Raw genomic sequence first — 25,822 nt, 5'->3', positions numbered from 1 at the left:
GCTGGATTTTCAGTCTGGGGCTGGGAACCTGACGCATGGATAACTTACAGGTTCCAACCTTTCCCAGTGTCTGCGTCAGTGCCACGATGCTATTTTAAAATGTAGAACACGTAAATTGGCCCAGGGGTGATTTTGGCATCCAATGAATTTGACTGGATGTGCCATTTGCTGTGGAGATGCTGCAAGAGGGTGCTGGTCAGACCGACACAAGCACAGGCAGGCATCCATGGGCAATGCCAGGATTTTCTGATACCTCTTTTGAGACATGATGGAGGTAATTGTGGACCAGAGCACAAATGTCCGAGACCAACTGCCTGGATAGGCACAGTCTCCTACGGCACTGGCACTCTGTCACTAGCTGATTTGTGGGTGGTACACCCGGCACTGCATCTTCCGGTCGGTGAGCGGGGGGCAGGGCCTGCTTGTCAACGCGTAAAATGATGCAGGGTGACTCAGCTGCGCACCTGCCGAACTGCCAACAGCCACTTGAGGCCTTCAAAAAAGTAATTAAGCCAATTAATAGACCTGCCTGTCCAACTTTAAGGTCGGTGGGCAGGCAAAGAGCACAGGCGGCCTTCAGAAAAAACATGAAACCTCATCCACGGACAAGATGAGGTTTCATGAGGGATTTAAAATACTTATAAAATGTTGAAATAAAAGAAATTGACATATCCCAGCTCATGAGACAGTGTCACATGAGAGGACATGTCAGGAAATTCTTTATACACTTCCAAAATTTTTTACAACTTCCACTGATCTCCCTGAGGTGGCACTTTGCTGCATGCATGAAAGAGCACACCTCTGGCTCAGGGAATCCCCTCCCACCCACACAGGGAGCACTCAGCGCTTCCGAGCGACGTCATGCTAGGCGGTCCTTAATTGGCCCACCTGCATAAAATGGCGGTGTGCCCCCAATTGGGGCTGCCGATTGGGAACCTGCCCGCCCGCGCCCGCACGTCCCCCCCAACGGGGGGGAAAATGTTGCCCCCGATTTCTCGGGTAGTGCCTTCTTCACTTTGCAGGCTCTCTCTGTGCTCCTCTGGCCTCCCCCTTGCCAGGAGGATTTATCTGCTGAAGCTGCTGTCCAATGTCAGAGTAACCTGTAGCCATCTCCAGCCCATCAGCCAATGCTTGTTTGATGAGTAGGACTCCCTTTGCCAACCTCTGCTGCCCTGGTGATGCCAGCAGCTTGATGCCACTCTCAGGACTCCAACCGCTTGCTGGTGAAAAATACAGCCACTCAGCACCAGTGATGGCAACTCTGTCACATGTTGAGCAGCCGAGCTTTATTCACCCTCTTTTAAATGGCCACTGTACCCATTAGCCCCAGTGGCTCCCCACTCTGTCCATGCCAGCTTCATCCTGATGTGTCTCAGATGCTGTGTACTTCCTATGCTTGACAATTAAAAATTCAAAACTACTCCCCTGAGGCCTATTAATGAGCTCAACAGGCACTTAATTGGAAGCGCATGGGTTCCAGAATCCACCCTCCCATTGAAAATCATATCGCATTCTGGAGGAAGTGGGATCCAGTGTCACCCTCTGGGAATGTGATTTTCGAATTGCACCCACACTTGTTCCGGCCCCCAGCATTTGAAAATTCAGTCCAAGGTGTATGGAACTTAAGTGCATTGTCTCTTAAAGCCTTTTAACCTTGTGCTGCGAATCTCAAAAGTAACATCAAAACCTAACATACTTGTTCCTCCGATTTCAGTATCCATTATTTTCTTTTTAATGTGCAACCTTTCAAGATGGTTCATCTCCTTTGCTCCTTCCCCCATTCCATTGCATAAATTTATATTATAAAATTTATATTATAAATGGAGAGACTGTAGGAAATGACAGAATACTTTAACATATCAGGTGTAAATAATATTAAGTAATGGGCCCAGTACTTCTGGGTGTAGCTATTGAGTGACCATCGTTTAGACTTGTTATTCCTTGTTGTCTGAGTTTCATTTATTCTTTACCAGGGTGAGGACAGCATCTTTTGATTGGAAAGAAAGGGTTCTTCCAATTCCACATAAGCAAATCCATGATCTGTTCATAGAAATGCACTAAAAGCATCCAATGGGAACTCTACATTACAAACAGTTCTACTCTTTGAAGTAAATGAGAAAATACAGTGTTGGGCATCAGCAAGGAGGAATAGGAATTGAAAATTGCTTATTTTGTTACACTCCAGGGAGCTATCTCGGTTCTGCTGACATTTTTCTCCTTGCATGATGTGCATATTTTTGGGCCTAAACTGAGATGCCTCAGGCTGGCCCAAACTGGGACCCTAGGCCTCATCTAAATACCCTGAGTGAGCTGTCAGTGCTGCCACACCTCTCCAGGCAGCTTACTCTCCATAAAGATTGAATTTTGGGCCACTTGCTTTGTTGGCAGTGGCCTCAGGTAGGCCCTGAAAGGGGATGGAGAAGAACGAGGTTGAGGGGTGTAGGGGGTGGGGTGGAGATGGGGAAGGTGTGGCAATCGTGACTGTCAGAGGTGCTGTGGAACTGGGAGGAGAATTTCTGCTTCTCCTGATTCCACATTAACAGTCTAAAAATACTTCCTACTTACCTGTTTGGTGGTGGATACTTGCTAGGTCACATCCACACCAGCAAAACATGAGTGGGACAGGCCCAGCACTTGGCCTACTCAGGGCAGGCCAGTTTCCTTGAGGGGTCCTAAAAGAGGTGATGGATACCCTTGTTAAGACAGGGGAGGGGTCCAGGTGCCCGAAAGTTTTCCTAGATCAATATGGTGGTAGATGTTTTTCAGGTGTCCTCAGGTGAGGGTATAGTCCTGCAAAATTGGAAATTTTTCTCTCATTTTCCATCTGGGAGATGGGTGCAAGAATTTCTGCCCACTTTATGGGCTGGATTTTATGTACCAAATCAGGCACGCTGCCCCCCCCCCCCACCGTGCTGATGAAATATTCGGTGTGATAACATCATCTTGTCATCTTCTTGCCAGACTCCCATGTTACAGAAAGTGAGTGGGCATGGAAATTGCCAGCCCGCCCACCATTTTCAAATCACCAATTAGCAAGCAATGAAGCTTATTAATGGCCCAATCGTTCGCGTGTTTCGTTGGCTCTTGCATTTTTCGGGCGTCAGATGAGCAAAGGTTTGGGGAGTCTTTTACACCAGTTGTGACGAGGTGGCACAAGGGCAGCAGAAAAGGCCTGCCACCCGGACCATGGTTGAATGTACCAGCAGACTCTGCTGGGGATGGTGGCAGTAGTGTCTGTATGTTTTTTAATGACTTTTCTTGTATCTTTTTTGAGCCTTCAACACGAATTAAAGACAGATCCTGAGAGCAGGTGGCCTTTGTAATTGTGGTACTACCCCTCTGCCGTAGGACGTCCCGCCCTATAGTGCTGATTGGCTACGGAGTCCCCCACCACCCCATTTGCATCTATAATTGACCTCCTTCCTGCCAGATGGCCACAAATTGGCCCTCTGACACTAGACTGAATGAGAAAGATGGCAGTAGTGAGTGGACCACTCAGTTTGGATTGCACCTCCCTCACCCTGCAGAGAAACATAAAACCGAGCCCTGTGTTTTGTTTCAAGGTGGTACTTTTGTTGCATTTTCTAAAGAAAGGTCCTGAAAATATTCTGGTTTGCTCTGGAATGTGAATACTTAAAAAAATAAACATATTGAAGTAAAATGAGATATTCTTTATGTTTTAAAATTCCCATTATTTTAATGTCTGCATGCCATGTCATTTTGATCATCTCTGTTCTTCTTCTTTTCCAAATGCAAATCACGAAACGTTGAAAGCTTTTGCACAGCCGAAGTAAAATCTCAATTAAAGTGCACAGGATAGTGGAGGAGTTTATTTGAAGTCATCTTATAAAGTTAAAAGTTTTCCAAATGGTCAATTATTCAATCACATAATTGCATAAACAAAATAATGTCGCTTAATTATATCCATATGTCTCACATAATGATCAATGTTATTATTAAACATGTTTTTGTACCCTTCCTATTACCAAAAGTATTTCTGGCACTGTAACCTTAATCTTCAGAATATTAATAGCACTGATTATTATCCTAAACTGGGTTTAGATTTCAAAGGAATATGTGCCTGGCTAGGATTTATATACATTTTGAAACTGGTTGGATGATTACTGTTGATTAATATATATATTAATGAAAGATTTACAAATAATTCCCTTACAAATAATGATAACCTGTTCTATATAACATCTGAATAACTGGAAAACTGACTTTCAAAATTCTCTGCACAATTATGAATTAAATTCAGAGTGTATAGATTAATTGACTAAATTACATATATTAATTATCTGAATGTAATCTCATCCCAGGTATCATACTGATGTTGCTTTAGATTTCTTTAAATTCACCAAAGTAATATTAAGGCACTAGTTATTTTAGTGGTGTGCATAGTGTTGTCTCTGACTGAGTTATTTAAGATACTCCAACTAGAGATTAACATGTCAAATATTCTCCAGGATTATTGTGTTAGAATAGGCTTAGGCTCAATGCAGTGAAAAGGAAGGGGTTTAGGGACAATTATGTCTAATTTGCAACAGGACCTTAGTGCCTGCTTAGGGAAGAAGTATAATATGATTGAAAATGTTGATTCCTGAATTAGGGAAGTTAAACAATGGTTAACTAAAAACAAAGGAACTACCTCTAAATGGAATGATTATGATACAATATTAGGTTCTGGTATTCGCATTCTTTAGGCAAACCTTAAACCTTGCAATGACTATTCTGTGCAATCTTATAAGATTCATACAGAATGTTAAATTCAACTTTAATTCAATTTTAAGGTGAGATGTAATTTTAAGGTGTAGTGGTAATATCACTGGACTGGTAATCCAGAAGCCCGACTAATGCTGTAGGGACACAGGTTCAAATCCCACCACAGCAGCTGGCGCAATTTAAATTCAATAGTAAATCCGGAATTGAAAATTAGTCTCGGTAAAGGTGACCACGAAACTGTCATCGATTGTTGTAAAAACCCATCTGATTCACAAATGCCCCTTAAGACAGGAAATCTGCCATCCTTAACAAAAACAGAATTACCTGGAAAAAATCAGCAGGCCTGGCAGCATCGGCGGAGAAGAAAAGAGTTGACGTTTTGAGTCCTCATGACCCTTCGACAGAACTTGAGTTCGAGTCCAAGAAAGAGTTGAAATATAAGCTGGTTTTAAGGTGTGTGTGTGGGGGGGGCGGAGAGATAGAGAGAGAGAGAGAGGTGGGGGGGGGTGTGGTTGTAGGGACAAACAAGCAGTGATAGAAGCAGATCATCAAAAGATGTCAACGACACTAGTACAATAGAACACATAGGTGTTAAAGTTAAAGTTGGTGCTATTATCTAAACGAATGTGCTAATTAAGAATGAATGGTAGGGCACTCAAGGTATAGCTCTAGTGGGGTTTTTTTTTTATATATAATGGAAATAGGTGGGAAAAGGAAATTCTTTATAATTTATTGGAAAAAAAAGGAAGAGGGAAACAGAAAGGGGGTGGGGATGGGGGAGGGAGCTCACGACCTAAAGTTGTTGAATTCAATATTCAGTCCGGAAGGCTGTAAAGTCCCTAGTCGGAAGATGAGGTGTTGTTCCTCCAGTTTACGTTGGGCTTCACTGGAACAATGCAGCAAGCCAAGGACAGACATGTGGGCAAGAGAGCAGGGTGGAGTGTTAAAATGGCAAACGACAGGGAGGTTTGGGTCATTCTTGCGGACAGACCGCAGGTGTTCTGCAAAGCGGTCGCCCAGTTTACGTTTGGTCTCTCCAATGTAGAGGAGACCACATTGGGAGCAACGAATGCAGTAGACTAAGTTGGGGGAAATGCAAGTGAAATGCTGCTTCACTTGAAAGGAGTGTTTGGGTCCTTGGACGGTGAGGAGAGAGGAAGTGAAGGGGCAGGTGTTGCATCTTTTGCGTGGGCATGGGGTGGTGCCATAGGAGGGGGTTGAGGAGTAGGGGGTGATGGAGGAGTGGACCAGGGTGTCCCGGAGGGAGCGATCCCTACGGAATGCCGATAAGGGGGGTGAAGGGAAGATGTGTTTGGTGGTGGCATCATGCTGGAGTTGGCTGAAATGGCGGAGGATGATCCTTTGAATGCGGAGGCTGGTGGGGTGATAAGTGAGGACAAGGGGGACCCTATCATGTTTCTGGGAGGGAGGAGAAGGCGTGAGGGCGGATGCGCGGGAGATGGGCTGGTCTGCCATCCTTAACCAGTCTGGCCTACATGTGACTCCGGACCCACAGCAATGTGGTTGACTTTTAACTGCCCCCTGAAATGGCCTAGCAAGCCACTCAGTTCAAAGGCAATTAGGAATGGGCAACAAATGCTGGCCTTGCCAGTGACACCCACATCCCATGAAAGAAAAAAAACCCTGAAGCAGTTCTTTTTGAGGCTCAGCACGAAGGTCTGTCTGAAGTACGGGTGACTTTTGTTCTGCTCTGGTCATGATCTTGCAGAGGCTTGACAGCCTAAACGCACCTTCGTACTGAACTTGCTAACTGCCTTCCAAGAACAAAAGGTGAAAGGAACTAAAAGGGAGCCCCCAGAAATGGGTGCAGGCATCACAGTACTTGATTAACCCATATGCATTGATTGCAATGTAGGAAACACAACAATTGTATTGCTTAATGCTTATTTGAATGATCTTTGTGCCCAGTCAGTGGTAACTGCTGTTTATTGAATGGACGCATCAGCAGGAGACCAATATCACGTGTAGCTCATACTTCTTAAAGCTAGCCTGCAACTCTTAAATGGGAGGTGCATTTTCATTGTAGCAGGTGCTGGCATTCATGGAGGAGGTGAATCTTTCCTGGGAAAGAGTGAGGGAACAAAACGCACAAAGGGAAGCTTCAAGGTTTTCGAATGCTGTGTCATGAGGAGGAGAGATGTCCAAATCTGTATTGGGAAATGAGGCCCATCAGAAGTGCCAGATCAAAAGGCAATGGGAGCAGATAGCCATGGAGGTCACTGCCAGGAATCAAACCCCAAGGACCTGAATGCAGTTCGTCCTCCTCCTCATGTTCCAGCTCCTCAGCTGTGCACTGTCTAGCTGATGGCAAGGTTGTGCAGCAAGCCACAGGCCACCAATCTTGACATCTGCTCTCCCGAGTACTCCAGAGCATTTCAGCACTCCAAATGGTCTGTTGTATGACATTGCTTTGTGGCAGCATACCTTTCATTATTTGTAAGCTGTGCATGTGTTTGTGGGCTTTGCACGAGTCATCAACCATATCATTAGCAAATAGCTCTTGTCGCCCAATAGCTACACTTTGTTTTGCAGTAAAATGACTCAAATGCGGCTGCAGCTTGCCACAGAATGAAGCATCACCATTGCTGCCAGGATACTAAACATTAACTTGCATATTTCGCTGCTGACGGTCAAACGCCAGCTGGACACTGAGGGAATGGTATTACTTTTGTTTTCTGTATTGGACAGAATTGATGAGTGTGCAGTCAGTAATACCCTACATCATGAAGAAGCCTGCAATCTGAGCAAGGCTGCATGCTTGCTTTGTCTGCTTGTCTCTGGAAACCAAGCATGCAATGTATTTATTTTTCTTTGAATAGAAAGCTTCTGTGACCACCCTTACATAATAGCAGACAGTAAACTGTTGGGATGTTGAAGTATCTCCAACTGTAGCCTGGAAAGTGCCAGACACATAAAAGTTCAAAGCAATGCAGGTGTTGTCTTGCCCTGAGGTTGCAATTGTGGCTGCAGCAGGTGGTAGATTTCACTGAGGACATTGTTACTGAAGTGCAGATGTCTAACACACAGTTTGCTGAGGTTCAGGTAGGAGAAATGCTCCCTGAACAGACTGGGAGGATCTGTCCTCCTGCTAGGAGCCTTTCTTGTCGTCGCCCTCCTCCTCTTCCAGCAGTTTGTCCTGCTCTGCATGGCCCTCTGTTCATTCTCCAAGTCATGCTGAATTGCATGGGAACTGCCTACTAGTGCACCTATGCCTGGGAGCAACTGTTTATGCAGAAACCTTGAAGTCAGAAAAAGACCTTCAACACCTTGCACACCAGCCTCTATAAACTTTTGCAACTCAATAGAGTTATAGAAAGCACCAAACATTTGTAAAATCGTAGCAATAAATAGAAGAAATTAACTTGTAGATAGTTGAAGAAAGCTTTAAATCATGCTTTGGTGGGTGGTGGGGTTCCTCCCTGCTGCTGAACGCACGTTCAGTTAAATGAGGTTATGTGAGGGCATTAGCTGGAGTGTTGAGCTCTAAAATGGCATGGCTGGAATCAATGTGGCTTCTGGTGTGATTTACCCACTAGTTTGTGCATACCGTGGAAGCCATTTTGGAGCTCTAAGGGCACTCATGGAGCACAAAAATTGGGTGTAAGCGAGCTCAATTTCTCGCCCAAGTTTTCTTTGTAAATTATTAAACAAGAACTACAAAAGTGTTCCAGTTCTTAACAACCGTCTGTGTGAAGAAATTTTTCTAACTTCCACTCTCGTAATTAAACGTGGTTCTAATGAAAGGTCACAGACTTGAAATGTTAACACGGTTTCTCTTTCCCCATATGCTGCCAGACCAGTTGACTATTTACAGCATTTCCTGTTATTATTTCAGATTTCCAGTATCTGTAGTATATTGCTTTCCTGTTATTTTAGATTGGCTACACATTTTGAGCAGCTTTTCCAGTCATCTTTCTTTTAGTATACCTTCAGATAAAATTAGGATCAGACTGTAACCACAGAGAGATTGGGTCGAGGAATGGAAAATGTGAAGATGGTTTATTGGAACCAGATTACAGTTCCTAACTGTCAGTGGCTAAACAAGTTGTGCAGATTTTATTTGCATCAAACAATGAATATATAAAAATTCCTTTTATGTGTTTAGTTTATCCATCACTTGAATCTGATGATGATGATCCAGTTTTCAAATCCAGATCCAAAAAAAGAAAAAGTGCAGATGATACACCTTGGAATCCTACAGGTACCTTTGCAACATGTGGGGCTTTTAGTGTTTGGAGCATTTTAACACTGTTGTTAATCACTTTACACCATGCATGCTGTTTGAAAAAAATTCTCCATCTTCTCTACCAACTATGTGAGCTGGGACCACACTTTCAGTCTGCATTTTATCAGTATGACTAAGAATAATCAAAAATGTTATAGATAATCATTAGTAATGTATATAATAGAATACAATTGTTTAGAATTCTGAATTTGCAGATGATTTTACATTTATTTCTTATGCAGGGGTAATTATTTACTTGTATCTCATTTATAATTTAAGAAATCTGACTAAGTTCACATTGCAGAATCACTCCCTGAACTAGCCCTCAGGATAGCCTCCATTAATACCTATATAAAATTAAAAGTATAGACCAAACCAGTTACTTTCACAGCACAAATAAAATATATAATGGCTAATCATAATTTATGATTTCTGTATTAAAATATACCATAATTTATAACAGGCTGTGAGAGATCTGATTGGAAGAAGATGTATTTCATAATATTATTGTGTAGTAAGATGATGAAGTGTACACAGTTTAAAAATAACCTGCGGATAATGTCATTGAACAAAACTGAAAGAAAGTGTGTGTTTTATTGCATCGTTTTGTATTACACAGATATTCTCCCGAAATACATACCTTGAATTACATTTCAAATTGCTGAAATAAATGGCCATTGTTTTTTTCATGATCCCAATATTAAAGAAATTGCCTTTAATAACTGAAAAATAGATACTGTAGCATTTAGTAAAGAGTTATGGAACAATCAAAACAAAAATCTCTACTGCCAGGACCAGTTTTGGTGAGCCCCTGTTTTGTGGAGCAGATGTACTAAAAGGGATAATCCCTGCCTAAACCTATTGCTGATGCTTGACCACCACACAAGATGTGGAAATTTACATATTTTTATTTTTTAACTCGAGTATTCTTGTGTAAATTTTCTTTCTACTTACCTGGGAAGTTATCTCTCCCTCTCATTTTGAAAATTTTAAAGCACCAATGTAATTTATAGAATATTTTTAATTATATTCTGACATGGCAAGTCAAATGTGCAGTGTTGGCACACTGAACAAAATCGTGTAACACGTGCACATTGTTCAAAAATTATATATTTTTTTAATCCCAATCATGTTAACTGAGAACAATTCAGTTTAACTTAAAATGAGTGAGAAATTTTTAAGGATAGCAATTCTTTACATCCAGTTCTGTGAAGCTTTGCCTAACAAGTCAAAAATGTAATTATCCAAGTTAGACTGTAAGATTTAAAATAATAAATAGCGTAACCCTTACACACACAATGCAACAATTGCAAATAAATATTTTGTATTTCTTTAGCCAGAGTTACACCATCTGTCCCTCGGCATGACAGACCAACACGAGAAGGGGCAAGAGTTGCATCAATAGAAACTGGATTAGCAGCAGCTGCTGCAAAATTATCTCAACAGGTGAGTTTGTTCAAAGGTTTCACTAACAAAATACATAGAATTGCATGAAAGTAGTTTTATGTTGAGAACATATATCTGAAAACTTAGTTTTCTAAACTGATAAAGTATTGACATTTTATTTTTTGTTAAACCAGTAAATGGAACACACCTCTGCAGTTTTAAAAATAAATAAGAAATTTTGTATAATGCTATTGGTATGCATGGCTGTGTTTTATTTAGCATAATTACTACCTATAAATCATCAATTGAAACAAATTTAAGAGCAAGTTTGTCAGATCATGAACACATTATTAACTAATTGTCATGAATTTAAGCACTAATTAATGGAAAAATCCATTTATGTACACATATACATAAGTAATAATTTATATAATTACATTTCATGTTAGGAACAGCAGAAAGTCCAGAAGAGAAAGTATACCAAAAGGAAGGTGTCATCAGATGACTCGATCAAAATCCCTCAGGAAAGTGCGTCTACAGAAATGAAGACCGACAGCCATACAGGTAGTTTAGCGGATCATGAATGTACTGCTAATACCAGCACATTTGGTACAGCACAATTGAGCAGAGGGTCTCAGTTTGTGTCTTCAGCAGTGTTCCTGACACACACAACACCATCAGTCACACCAGACTACAGTCCAGCAGCTATGGGTAATTTTAATGGATAGGCTGGGGATAACAAACAGGTAATAAACAAAGATGTTTCTGGAAAGACACCATTATGATGCCTCATGAGCATTGTGAGGATGAAATTGGAGATCATTGTACCGTGTTCCAGATAGATAATAGGGACATAGAGGTTCAATTTAGTAGTGTGTGTGGGGTCGGGTCGGGGGGAGAGCCTGCACCTGAACAGCATTGGATGCAGGTTGAATTGGGCATTGTAGAAGCATCCATAGCTTTGATCTAAAGTAGGATTGAAGATCCAAGGGTCCTAATATTCGTATAAGGGAAATAGAAATAAGGGTAGGCCATTCAGGCACTCGAGCCTGTTTGGCCATTTACCTCAATCCCATTTACCCAGCTTTGATCCATAGCCCTTGATACATTTACCTAATAATAATCTGTCAAGTCTTGAAAATTTCAATCAGGTCAGCATCCATAGCCTTTTGGAGATCCATTACTGAAATCTACTGATCAGGGCTGGAGTTGGGGCTGTTTCAGTTAGCATTACTTTATTTACATGTGGCCTAACCAGTGGCCCTTGAAGGGACAACTTGAAGGTGCTGCCAAGAAGGTGTGTTTTTTTGAAACAAATTCTTGATGTGTTCCTTAGAGTTAGTGCGAGCCATTGCTGGCTCATGTTCAGACCCTTCCTGATTGCTTCCCGCTACCGCAGAGCATTGGAGTAATTGATTGTGGCAATGATGTGGTGTGGAAGTAGGCAGTTTTTGTGACAGCAAGGATATGTAGTCAGAAACTAAGCTCAAGTTCAATTAGAACACCAATGTGCAATACCTCAGACCTACCCGAGGGCCATTGCCATCACTGCTTCCTCCACCCTCACTGCACCATGCCGGCGTTGGATCCTCTATTTTCCCCACTCCTCCAGACATAGCTGAAGACCATGGGCAGTTTTGCAGCAGTCCAACAGTTACATCCACTTTTCCTGCAAACTCCATTTCAGCCTTTGGTTTGGCAGACTGAATCTGTTGCCCTTTGAATATTTGCACATTGGTGTTCTAATTGAACTTGAGCTGTGTTTCTGGCTACATATCCTCTCTGTCACAAAGACTGCCTATTTCCATACCACATCATTGCCACGCTCAATTACTCCAGTGCTCTTTTGTCAGCCTCCCACTCTCCATCTTTGTAAAGTTTATTGAAAAAGCTCCCTTCTATATCCTTTCCCTCATGAAGTCCTGCTGACCTGTCACTCTCCATCTGTGCTGATCTGCCTTGGCTTCTGGTCCCACAAAAACTCAACTTTAAAGTTCTCAACCTTGTGTTTATAGTCTTATCCCTTCCTCTCTATATTCTTCCAGTACTATACCTCCCTCCCACCAGCACAATCTCTTCATTCCTCTCACTCTATGTGCCCCCTCTTCCTTTTGCCTTACCATTGGCAGCCACACTAAGGTCCCACTCTTTAAAATTTCCTCCCTAAACCCTTCCAACTGCTGCTCCTCATTTTACTTTACATTTAGTCTAGCCACCAAGTGATAGAAATGGCAGAACTCAGGGAAACACACAAACCGCTGCACAACATTTGCATCAATCAGCCAGAATAAAAAGGCAGTTTTCAGCCAACAAGCAAAACTGTGTTGTACAAAACAGAATACTTAATGGGAAGCAGGATTACTAAGATTACATTACACTGAAAATTATGACCAGTTTAACTCACTTGCCATTAAATCATCCTTACTCCTATATGATAAAACCTTTAGCAACCTCTGTAATGTCCTCTATGTCTCATTCAAACTTATAAGCATTGCAGGTAATGGCATTTTTATATTTTTGGAGTTTCCTTGAGCCCACAATAAAAATATGATTTGAAGCTGCTGGCACTAATTAGCACTTATCAGTCCGACTTCACTTGAATCATTGTTTCTTCCAATGCAGCACCTGTATTTTATTATTTTTTTTCCAGTCCTGCCTGTCTTTTCATTCAGTAGAAAATAGATCAAAAGTACAAGGGCCTCTAAATCATACTTCTTGCTTGCACTTGAATGCACCTGTGTGGTATTTTCTCCTTCCACAAAGCAGCTTGTATAATAGCGCCCGTAAGACTCAGGCACAATCAGTGTAGAAGTGTAAGTTGCATTACCTGAAGCACTGTTCGCAATAAATATGAATTCATAGCTACAATCAGTGTTCTCAGAGATTCTTAGAACTGGGAATTCAGAGAGCAGGAATATAATCTGTTTTGGCAAGGCTACTTCCTGAGGTAAGGTGCAGGGGGATAAAGTGGAGCACAAGAATACAGCTCAGATGCAGACCTGAGAAGACTCAACTAAACCACTGGATGCAGAGTGAAAAATGGTTCAATTTCCCAGCGCTTTCTGTTCCTCACTTTAATGAGATACGTTATTTTTAAACTTAATTTGCAGCTATTGTTCTATTTATACTTATTGTGTGCTACGTGTTATTCAACATTCTGAAATGTAAGAATAACAGTACACTAATGGCAAAGCAAGTCATTATTCTAACTTATTCAAATGTTATATCTAATTATGTTGCTCAGCTGAATTTTGTGGGGAAGAGTTTGCACATTAATTTCTGAGTAACTGTTGGATTTAGGCAATTAAGTTACAAAAATACAATGATGATGGCCACAATTGTTAATCTTCCAATATAAATATTAATATCAGCTGCATGACCATTTATGCCAGAATAGAGGACCCAATACCAAATAATCCATTACATGAAATTCAATGTATTTGTGTCATAGATATAGATACTCTTGGTTGCAATCTGGCTTAAGAATTTATGTGACAGTCAAAAATTACTTAAGCTTTATTTTTTTTTAAGTGTACATTGTCTTCTGAATCATGCTAGGTATGTAGGCCATGCATCCCAAAAGCTGGCAGATCGTATCAAACAGTGCGTCCCTTACACGGCTTGCAACAGGCAAGGTAGAGACCATACCTAACCAGCCCGTGATTGCAAAACTCAAAACACAGACTGGAATTTTCCAGCTCCTCATGCCGGCGGGATCTTCCAGTCCCATTGATTTGAACAGAAATTTCAATGGCTTGCTGGCCCCGCCACAGGGGAATCCATCGTGGGGGAGCTAAAGAATTCCAGCCACAGTGTCCAACATTAGGGGCAGAATTTTCTGCCTGTCAGGAGGGCAGGCCAGACCCAATCTCTGGTGGGCAGGGAGCCGATCCCTGCCGGAGAAGCGGGCCCTGCCGCCATTTTACATGGGCGGGCCAATTAAGGTCCGCCCAGTGTGACGTCCAGCAGGAAGCGCTATGCGCTTCCTGTGCAGTCGGGGGGGTTCCCCCAAAAGTGAGAGTGCGCTTTTTCACGCATGCATATGAAAGAGCACACATCTCCCTGAGGCAAAGTGCAACCTCAGTGAGATCGCTGACAGTTCTAAAAACACTAAAAATGGGGAAAAAAATCCGTAACATGTCCTCCTCATGTGACATGAGATGGGACATGTTCATAATTTACACTAAAACTTTATTAAACTTTTTAAAACCCTGCATGAAACCTCATCCCGCCGCTGGATGAGGTTTCATGTTTTCTCTATTTGCCGCCGGGGCTCCTGGCCGACCTGCCAACCTTAAGGTTGTACGGGCAGGTCCTTTAATTGTTTAAATGTTCCTGTCAATGGCCTCACCGTAGCTGATTTTGCTGCGCCCCCGCCTTTCTGAAGGTTTAAATAGGCTAGGATTCCCCCCACCCCCGATGTCATCCCACATCATTTTACACGTCGGCGAGCGAGCCCTATCCCCTGCTCGCCCACGGCAAAATTCAGCCCTGGATATAATTCTGCGATTGGACAACATTTGCTAAATAATAACAATGTGCTGAGAATTACGCTGACAACCAATTTAAGATTGTTAGTTGGGCTTGCCTTGTGGTGCAGTTACATGTACAGGAAGCTGCATATGTTAATACAAAGGGCCCTTTGCAGACAGAAAGAACATGTACACATGTCTCAGCTAAACAAAATAAGTGACAGCCACCCGCTGTCTCATTCCCCAGGGCAGTGTCTTGACCAATCAGACTCAAGCTGCCTGGTTTAAATTTCAAACAGTGCTTGGCAGTTAACTATCAGTCACCTAGTGCATTCTCCATGGCAATGCCTCTACCAATCAGAGTCCACTTGCCAACCAATCAGCACTCTTCTCATACAGTATAAATATGTTGTTTCCCCTGACATTGGTATTGCCTTATGAATTGTCCTGATGAGTGCAAAACTAAAAACTTTGACATAAAATGTCTCTTTTTCAGCAATACTCAAGCTCTATCCCACTAAACGACTACTTATAAATCTCCTAATTAGGTTATTGTCTCACAGCGTGTGGTATTATTCTCCAAATTATCTTGTTTGCGTATTCTAAAACTATTTTTTTCCAATGCAAAACTTTATTAGAAAATGTAACTAATATATCATTAGTGACAACAACTTGCATTTGTATAGAACCATTAACGTAGGAAGGCGCTTCACTGGAGCATTATGAAACTTTGACATCTAGGGTGGAATCGTCCCAGATTTGCACTAAGTGCGGTAGCAGGCGTGAAAAAATTTATTTTACCGCTGGCAGAAATGGCGGATTTTCGCAGTGTATCGTTCCCTTCCTGCCTCGTAAATTATGCCGTCTTGGAAGACATGCCGGATTGCTAGCGGGTGGCCTCCAATTGGTCCGTGATGCCGTTACCTCACCGCTTCCTCACGCCGGGTGCCCTATTTAAAATGTAGCCGCATGCACACTTCTCAAGGCTTGCAGCCCAGGACTGCTTTGCTGAAAACATGGCCCCAAAAGCCAGGCGGATTTCAGCCTCCTGATTCATTGACACATCCCTGAGACACCTTCTGGACGCCATGGAGACCCGCCGCAGATTCCTCTATCCCTGCTCTGGCTGCAGGAGGCCATCTCACCACTCTGGCTTGGGAGGTGGTGGCAGAGGTGGTCAGTGCCAACGCTGCACACAAGAGGTCAGCCACCCAGTGCAGAAAATGAATGAATGATCTCATCTGTACCACCAGGTTAAGTCACCCATCTCATCAACCTGAATTCACTCACTCAAAAGCCCATCGCACGTTCACTGGCATCTCGCTTACTGCCAGCTCAAGGGACATCACCACTTACTCTCTCACACATGCTCTCACTTCTCCATCTGGTCTCATCTCCTCTGGAGATAGCCTCCTTATCCTGTCCATGGCTTCACTCAGTACACATACACATACACACACACACACACACACACGCCTGCCATCCTACTCATTTGGCCTGGCATGCGCCTTGCTCGCACTCTCTCCGTCTGTCTTTACGCAGGGCAAGATCTCGCACATTTGCCGGGAGAGGTTCCAGACTGCAGGTGGATTGGCGGACATCAAGGTCCTCCATTCAAGAGTCGAGCGTTGGAGCTGGCCGGCGAGGACGTTGATCATTCCTGTGGCGATGGTGAGGTTGGCGGCGAACATCCACATGAGGATCCTGCACCACAACATCCATCTCTCAATGCTACTCTAAGTCCACTGTTCTGTGCTGCCAAGCGCTAATGGTCTCCATTTTCTCTCCTAGGCACATCTGATATGTCACCCTCAGGCAACCGTGACCCTGACCCCAGCACCGAAAGCACCTTGGATGAGGACACTGAAGGCAGCACCATTGAAGACCCATCATGGTATTCACCCATACCCTCCACCAGCACAGCGACACACACCTTGGCAAGATCTAGATGTAGAGTAGCCTTGGGATCACAGTCTGGTAAGTCCACCACACAGTCTGTTCCACAGCAGGCAGAGGCAGGGTCATTCTTGGTTGCAGGCACTCGGAGGAGCCAAGGAAGCTGCTGAGTCCGAGTCAGATGACGAGCCTGGTGGTGCTGCAAAGGCAATCACGAGAACATCAAGAAGGGATGTCTGGCGCACTAATCAGATTGCAAGGGACGATGGTGGAGCCTGTCCACCCTCAGTCTGAGGTGATAGCATGGGCATGCTGACACATCGAGGTCAACACTAGCAGGATGGCGGTCACCATGGAGACTTTGGCCCAGGGTATTGGTCCTACACTGCTGTGCAGGCTGAACTCCATCATTGATGCCATAGTTGGCCTCCAACTGTTAGCTCAGTTGACTGGACAGCTGGTTTGTGATATAGAGTGACGCTGACAGCGCAGGTTCAATTCTCGTACTGGCTGAGGTCTTCCATGAAGGGCCCTGCCTTCTCAACCTCACTCTTCGCCTAAGGTGTGGTGACTCTCAGGTTAAACTCACCACAGGTCGTCTCTCTCTAATGAGAGAACAGCTCATGGTCCTCTTGGATGACGGCAATATTCATTCCAACAGTGCCAACGCAAGAAGGCCGCAAAGCTGCTCGATCTCACTCCAGCTTCCCCTCCCCCTCAAGGACTCAGCCAGGGGCTGTTGAACACCCATAGGGAGGAGGACCAGCAGCTCGACACCTCGGAGCAGTCCATCCAGATGACTCTGGGGATGCCTTGCCGATCCAAAATCCCTCTTCCTGTGACCCCACCAGCTCCAGCTCCAAGGAGGATACAGCTGGCCCACAGCAGGACACTGAAAGCAAGCTGGGACCCTCTAGGTCTCAGCCCTCCAGAGGAGGCCCACCAAGGTCATCATAGGGCGTGGCAGTCAGCAGGTTGCCCCCCCCCCCCCCCCCCTCTGCTGTGGATGTTGTGGGGGGGCACCAAGATGTAGCAGGGTTAGGAAGGTTAAGAAGATATAGTTGCACAGCCATACTGTTCACTATTGCAAATAACCCTCCAAGACTGGCTCTCTTCCTGTGGCTTCTTGTTCTGATGAGCAGTGTTTGTGTCACTTAGATGTGAAACCTTGGTTCCTGTACAAGATAAAGGCAGGTGTCTCAATCCAGGGCCTCTTCCCTGTGCAATGTGTAACCTTCAGACCAAAGCGATGGTCCAGCTTAACACTCACTGGACACAAATACAGAATTCCGTCATTCTCTCTGTGTGCTCTCAGCACCTTTAAGGTGGGGCTGCCCGCGCCCCCCCCCCGCCACCCCATCTCTTCAGCATCTGTGACTGGTGACACTGTGCTCCTGAAGGAGTCAGGTTCTGAATGCTGGCAAAGGATCAGGTGTATTTTAAATTTCATGGCTGCTTCTCCATGATATGACCCTGACCACAGAACGCATGCAAGCTGCCCTTAGCCAGACAGGAGTCAGACATTCACTGAGGCGATGTGAAGATCTATGGAGTGTCCTCTCTGCATGTTGTCATCATCCTCCATGAATCTTGCGGCTAGGAGGGCCCCCCGAGTGTGCCTGCCTTACCTGGCCAGTGCGATGGCCTAATCGCCAGCATCCTCGCCTGCGAGGACCTCAGCACTGTCAACCCCTTTGACATCCTCCTCATCAGACGTTACATACAGCTCTTCCATCTCCTCCTCAGCAGGTCCTTTCCCCGTTGCAGTGCCAGATTGTGTAACGTGCAGCAAGCTACGATGATGCACGACACCCTCTGGGGACTGTATTGCAGTGCTCCACCGGGCCTGTCGAGGCACCAGAACCTCATTTTCAAAATGCCTATCGTTTGGTCCGCCAAAGTCTGAGTCGCAGCATGAGCCTCGTTACACCGTTGCTCTGCTGCAGTGTGAGTCCACCACACAGGCTTCATCAGCCACATCCTCTGTGGGCAGCCCTTGACCCTGAGGAACCAACCCTGCAGCCTCTCTGCACTCTGGAAGACGTCAGGGATCTGAGATCTGCTAGGGATGTAGGCATTGTGGACGCTCCCTGGGGACCGTGCACAGACCTGTAGGATGTGTTTGTGGTGGTCACACACCAGTTGAACATTCAGCGAGTGGAAGCCCTTGTGGTTGACATAGTTGACTGCTTGTTGCCATGGAGATCTAAGCACCATGAGAAGTTGATGGCATCCTGCACCTGTGGAAAAACAGAGGTCTGTGCAAATCACAGTGCTCCTGCTTCCTGGCTTTCCTGATCCCAGTTGGGTTGCAGGAAGATCTGTGCCTCCTTGAAGATAGTGTCTGTGATCTCCTGGTTATACTTGTGGGCAGAGGCTTGCGAGATCCCAGAGGTCACCTGTGGAGCCCTGGAAGGAACCACTGGCGTAAAAGTTGAGTACCGCAGTCACTTTCATGGCCACCGGCAGTAGATGCTCTCCAGATCCCCGTGGTGTCAAATCTTGCAGCAAGTGGCCTATGTGACTGATCAGTTCCTTAGACATGCGCAGTCTTCGGCGACACTGGTTTTCAGTCAACTGCAGGAATGACAATATCGTCCATAGACCCTGGGTCTAGCGAATCCCGTACGAGCGACAGCTCTCTGTGGATCATCAGCTGCATGTGCAGCAGGCCCTGCCGCCCTTTAATCTTGAAGGAGATGCTCCTCCCTTTGCCGAGCCAGGCACCTCCACCACTCTCCTTCCCTGCTCCCTGTAAGCCATGAGGCATTCCGTTAACTCATGGCTCCATGATCCTGGTGTTCTCTTCCTTTAGGGTCAAAGAAAGAGACGTGTGGATTAACGTGTGTTTTAAGACCCTCTCCTGCTTAAGTCTTAAGACCCCTTCATGCATGCAGAAGTGTGCTGGACACCACTTAAATGGCCAGTATGTAGAGCGCTTCACGGCTGTCAGACCCCACCCCCGCAACCGGAATGTGCTTGTGTTCAGTCCGCTACCTTGCACGACCCCCCCCCCCCCCACTCCTCAGCCTCACTTGCATTGGAGCTCTTGCCCGGCACCGCATTTGCCCGCCCCCACCCCCACCTCCCCCCAATTGCACGGCACCTCTTCCTCGATGTCCTAAAGGCAATGTTTGCGTGCGTTGCGCAAGGTTGTGTGACTCACCTCTGAATTCCCCTCAAAGTGCAGGTCACCAGTTGCACGCCTTTTAAAGGCTTCGTGAAGCTCGCCGTTCTGAAGTCACGCCGATGTGAGCAGTAAATTTGATGTGGGAGGATGATTCCGGCAAGCAGGGCTTATAATGAGGTGCTAAAATATTGAAATTAAGTTCCCGATGTTTGGCGGTGGGAAATGTGACCCGCCATTGATGGGTGGAGCAGATGATCGCATACTGGTTTCACAACAGTGTAAAACCGATTTTTGGCCTTCTCACCATATTGTTTACTCACGCCCACCATGACGCCCGCTAGCAACGGGACCGGACAATTCCACCCCTAATCACTAAGGAGATATTAGGGCAGACAAAGGCTCAAAGAGTTAGGTTTTACAGACCATTTCAAAGGAGGAAAAAAGGGTAGAGAAGAAGAGAGATGTAGGGAGGAAATGCCAAAGCCTAGGGCCTCAGCAGCTAAAGGCACAGCCACCCAAGCTGGAGTGATTAATAGAGCACGAGGCCACAAATAGAGGAGCGCAGGTTTCTTGGAGGGTTGTAGGGCTGGAGTAAGCCATAATTCTGCTTTAAAATGTTTGTGCAGTGTAAAAGTTGAAATCTAATGGTAAGGAAAAGCTACAGATGCTGGAAATATGAAATAAAAACATAAAATGATAGAAATACTGAGCAGGTCAGCCAGCATCTATAGAGAGAAGAAAATTTGGATAATGTTTCCAGTCAATGTCCCTTTGTTAGAAATGAGGAAGGGCCAATGCTCTGAAACATTAACTGTCATCCTAGGCCCAACCATCTTCAGCGGCTTCATCAATGACGTTCCTTCCATCATAAGGTCAGAAGTGGGGATGTTCACTGATGATTGAATAATGTTCAGCACCATTTTCAACTCGTGAGATGCAAAATGCAGCAAGGCCTGGACAATATCCAGGTTTGGTCTGACAAGTGGCAAGTGACATTTGCACCACTCAAGTGCCAAGCAATGGCCATCTCCAACAAGAGAGAATCTAACCATCGCCCCTTGACATTCAATGGCATTACCATCACTGAATCCCCCAGTATCAATATCCTGGGGGTTACCATTGACCAGAAACTGAACTGGTAGCCACAGCATTTATATGGCTAGTCAAGAGCAGGTCAGAGGCTAGGAATTGTGCAACAAGTAGCTCACCTCCTGGCTCCCCAAAGCCTGTCCATAATCTACAGGGCATGAGTGAGCAGTGTGATGGAATGATCTCAACTTGCCTGGATGAGTGCAGCTCCCACAACACTCAAGAAGCTGGACACCGTCCAGGACAAAGCAGTCCACTTGATTGGCATCCGATCTACAAACATTCACTCCCTCCACCGTCACTGCACAGTGACAGCAGTGTGTATCATCTGCAAGATGCACTGCAGAAACTCACCAACGCTCCTTAGACAGCACCTTCCAAATCCACAACCACTACCATCGAGAAGGACAAGGGCAGCAGATAGATGGGAACACCAGTGCCTGGAAGCTATCCTCTAAGTCACTCACCATCCTGACTTGGAAATATATCGCCGTTCCTTCACTGTCACAGGGTCAAAATCCTTTAACTCCCTTCCTAACAGCACTGTGGATGTACCTACACCACATGGACTGCAGCGGTTCAAGTAGGCAGCTCACCACCACCTTCTCTAGGGCAATTAGGGATGGGCAATAAATGCTGGCCTACATCCGATGGATGAATAAAACATTTTCCTCTATCCACAGATGCTACCTGGCCTGCTGAGTATTTTTCTGAAATCGTATGAACTGCTTTACATGTGTTGCATTGAGTCTGCATTACAGAATTTGTGCTTATTTAAGTTTGTAATTTGCAAAGTCAGGTAGATGGGTGTAAATGTGAAACAAATCTTCATTTTTGTTAACACATGTTCATATATCAAGTGCAATAACTGTACATATTTTTATTTTCCAGGAAAACGGCTAAAGAAGGGTATGGCAACTGCTAAACAAAGACTTGGGAAGATACTAAAAATACATAGGAATGGAAAACTTCTTCTGTAAAGTTAAGAATGAGAAATATTTTCAGTTAAAATGTATTGGCCTGACACTAACGCTGTTACATGTGTGACATAACGTTAACACATTTTAGATCATTCCAGGTTAGAGAGAGTGTCCATTTAAACTGTATCCACAGACCTTTCTCAGTGAGAGTACGGTGCTTTTGTATGGTACTCTAGCAGGTTGGTTCCACTTGCTCTGTAGCATAATTGGAAATGCTTGTTAGTGGCATTCAATTTCTATCAAAGATGGCAGAGTAATTCAGCCAAATCTTCTGTTGGAGTATCTTTTCAGCATTAAATTACAGATGGTGAAAGAATAAATGAATCTGGAAATACTACAATTTTTTTGAAGAACATCGAAAACAAATTTATAGGGAAGGTAGTCCTTATGTGCACAGGAGAGGGTATTACAGAGTACAGTAATAAACTGCTGCCTTTAACCTGAGTAAATGGATACTGTTTCTATAAACTTGTTTCTCAGGCAATTCCACATTACAGATTTAAAGAAACATTTAAAATGTTTTTTCATACTATACAGATCCTGTAAATATGGTCAAAATACTAATCTTTATTGCAAAGTACCTTTGAGTTACAACTCTATGTACCCATTGCTCTTTTTTACTTTTCATCTTTTATGATAAAAATGTTGTTTCTTTTTGGTTTGCTCTTATGATAATGGAACTTATTTTTTATAAAAGGCATTGCCTGAAAAACAAAGACATTACTTTGTGTGGCCTTGCAGAAATAATCACTTGTAAGTAGTCACAGTACATCAACAAAAGTAACACATTATAGGGAGGCTTTGTAAATAAGGTAACACTTTTGTTCTATATGAGCTTATTATTTTCAATTTTGCATTATAATGCAATATGAAGTATTTTTGGTCTTAAATGGTGAAGTGTTTATGTCTACGTGACTTACTTGTAATTTATTAATATTTGTAGCTTTTTATATTTATACATTTCTTACACACTTTTTTTTTACATTTTTCAACTACTTGTGATGTCTGCTTTTTCCTGAATTTGTTACATAAAATCTGGTCTTAAAGGGTCTTTTTTTTCTCTAAATCATTGGTGAAACAAAGTTACACAATTTTTGGCCTTTTATGTGGTATAATAATCCTGCCATACAACCTGTACTTTTCTTCTATGTATATTTATAATTTAGATAGGTAATTAGGCAGTTCTTTATGAAAGCCATTCCTTTTTACCTTGTCTAGTTGAGTTATAGCTACATTGACATTTTTTATTATATACAAACTTTATTTTTAAGAAATAGTTTCTGTATAGGATTAGCTAAAAGCTTAAAATAGTATTTAGTTCATTTTGGTCACAAATGTGTGTTAACTATTTTGATTTTTATGTGTCATTTTAACATTTGATATCTTTTTATGCTGCACATCCAAATCATCAGCTATAATGATATCTCTTTATGTTGTAGAAAAAAAAGCTCTCAAAGAGATTTATATCAGTGAATGAAACATTGAGTGAGAAAGGCTGCAGTTAAAATTAACAGTGAACCTCAGGAATAAAGTAAAATAGGTTCCAGCCGTCAGTGCACCTTTTGAATCTCACAATATCTTGTATATGGATTTTCTTGGATACTTGGCATTGTTTTTGATAAATACACCTTTCAATTTTAAAACAGAAGTCTGAATGCTTTTAGTAAAAGACATGAAATATATATTAATCATCTCAACATTTTTAACGGTTTTAAAGCTACAATGTGTATCGTATTGATGCTTAAAGCATTTTAGACTCAAATTAGTCTTTTTAATGTCTGAACATACTGCAACTTCATTTTAAAATCCTTTGTAGCTTATTAAGAAAATAAAGTATTTATGTTACAAAGTAGTACTCATGGCCCCAGGAAGAGGGGCATTATGATTTAATAAATTGCATTTGTTAGAAGTGCCAGTACCACAGTTTTGACATTGAAAGCTGCGGTATTGAAGTTTGAACTGACCTCCAGAAATCAAAAACCACCTGAATTCATGTCGCATGCATCAACATAAAATGAGACTATGTGGAGAAGTAGGTTAGACACACTATCCTTTCACCACTTAAATTTAGCCTATGTTGAAGGAAATACAGATTCTTCTGGTTGTCAGCTGTAATGGTCCTATGTGAAATAAATCTGGGATGTTTTGACCTAATTCATAGTGAATGTAGGCCCACAGCAAAAAGCAGCCCTTAAATTGGTGCCAGTAGGTCACTTGCCACACTTTCAGAACAGCACACCTTACTATACCAGTATGAGAGATAACTGGTGTGTGAAATGGAAACTTCACATACGGTGTGCTATGTTAACATTGGGGCAGAATGGAGAGAGCTTTAAAAATATCCAATTTCCTGCCGTTAACTTCCTTTGTTTTGATAAGTGCAAAAAAAAGGTGTGATAATAATTGTAAATGTTCAGTTAATACATACGGACTACGCAGTAGGAGAGGTGAATTAATTAAAAGGAGTAATATATAGATATACAATGATTATTTTAATTCAGTTCATGCAAGCCGGAATGAAGAAATATTGTTTAACCAAAATGTATATGTATTGAATTATACTTCAGTAATGCAACCTAAAATACAAAATTGCAGATTTAACCATCTCTGTTGCTGCTGATAGCAGCTGATCTTACTTGGTTATATATTTGGTTGCATTTGACAAAAACCTGCAATCATTTATGTAGTCTGCACACATACTGAGAAAGAAAACCTGTGACAAGCAGCACTCTGCTGTCCACTGATTTTTCACAGCTTTTTTTCTATTTATGTTTGATCCGTTTTGCCATGGCATAATATGCAATAAACTGGAAATGGGGAATATAAAGAAAAAAAGGCTTTCTTCTTCCGAAGTTGTGAAAGTATGCTGTTTATTACTGTGTAATACAGTAGGAAAACATACTGGCTGATAAAGGATAGATCAGTGATAGCCACTCTATACTTTGCACCATAGTTCATGTTTTGTTTTCAATTTTTAAAAGTTCCACTGCACTATAAATTACAACAGAAACACTTCTTACATTTTTATTTTAGCTACTATTATTAATGTGTACATTGTCAATAAAGTAAATAACCTGTATAGAATGTTTTAAAACTGTTAAAAATAAAATCTACATAACGCTTCTGTTTCATGAGCCTCTTGCCTATTCACTTTCAGATAAATTTTTGAAATGCTAGCCAGCACTGTTCAATGGAATACCATTTTTTTTAACAACAGTGATGGTGAAACAGTGCAGAATGTAGACAGAAGACTGCATTATAATTTAAAAAAAGGAGGAAGTGGAGACAGTACTTTTAAGCAGCAGATTATAGCTCTTTGGGTGGCAATTTATGGCCTCTCTCTTAGCGTGTTTGGAGGTGGCGGGGCATCTAATCAGGCAGGAGGGCGGCATGCAAGCACCCACCACCTTCCTGCCTCTGCCAAAGTTAATCCAGGGCGGGAAGGCCTGTGGTCCGACTTCCTGTCCAGCCATCACTTGAAGCCCTTAGCTGGCCAATTAAGAGCCTCATTCCACTGCCGCTGGTATTAACCCAGCAGTGAGCATGCTTGTCGCCATGCGGTGTGCATGGCAAGTAAAACTGTAGGCTACTTGTGGTCTCAGGGTAGGGGTATAGGGGCTCTCCCTCGTTCAAAAGCACTTGGTGCTTGATCGAGGGACCTGGCATCGGCATCATTAGACACTGGTGATTACAAGGTTGCCCAGCAGCTCACAAGGGGCACGATCTCCACCCCTGGGGTCTTTGATCCGGGGGAAGGCCCACCGGTGGCCACTTATGTGCCTGTGAAGCTTTTAATACCATTGGGCCTTCCTGGTGGAAGCAACACGGGTCTCTCGTCAGCACTCCAGCCGGTAGGCAAGAGTCCTGATGTCTCCATAACATCCCCTTTGCACATTGC

The 25,822-nt window shown here is 43.3% G+C and overlaps 1 protein-coding gene across 5 annotated transcripts in view; it reads left to right on the top strand.

The window, feature by feature from the left end:
• Positions 1 to 25,053, top strand: part of phf2 (PHD finger protein 2) — a 148,934-nt gene extending 123,881 nt beyond the window's left edge. For all 5 annotated transcript variants that reach the window (XM_041191913.1, XM_041191912.1, XM_041191911.1 and 2 more), the window contains 4 exons: positions 8,852 to 8,947; positions 10,308 to 10,417; positions 10,807 to 10,921; positions 21,836 to 25,053. In XM_041191913.1, the coding sequence (XP_041047847.1) occupies positions 8,852 to 8,947; positions 10,308 to 10,417; positions 10,807 to 10,921; positions 21,836 to 21,924 (410 nt within the window). In that variant the 3' untranslated portion in view covers positions 21,925 to 25,053. The remainder of the gene's footprint in view (positions 1 to 8,851; positions 8,948 to 10,307; positions 10,418 to 10,806; positions 10,922 to 21,835) is intronic.
• Positions 25,054 to 25,822: the final 769 nt, after the last annotated feature.

This window comes from Carcharodon carcharias, chromosome 7 (genome assembly GCF_017639515.1).
Source record: "Carcharodon carcharias isolate sCarCar2 chromosome 7, sCarCar2.pri, whole genome shotgun sequence".
Taxonomy (NCBI): domain Eukaryota; kingdom Metazoa; phylum Chordata; class Chondrichthyes; order Lamniformes; family Lamnidae; genus Carcharodon; species Carcharodon carcharias.
The sequence above is the reverse complement of the archived record's forward strand: the minus strand, read 5'-3'. Positions and strand labels throughout refer to the sequence as shown.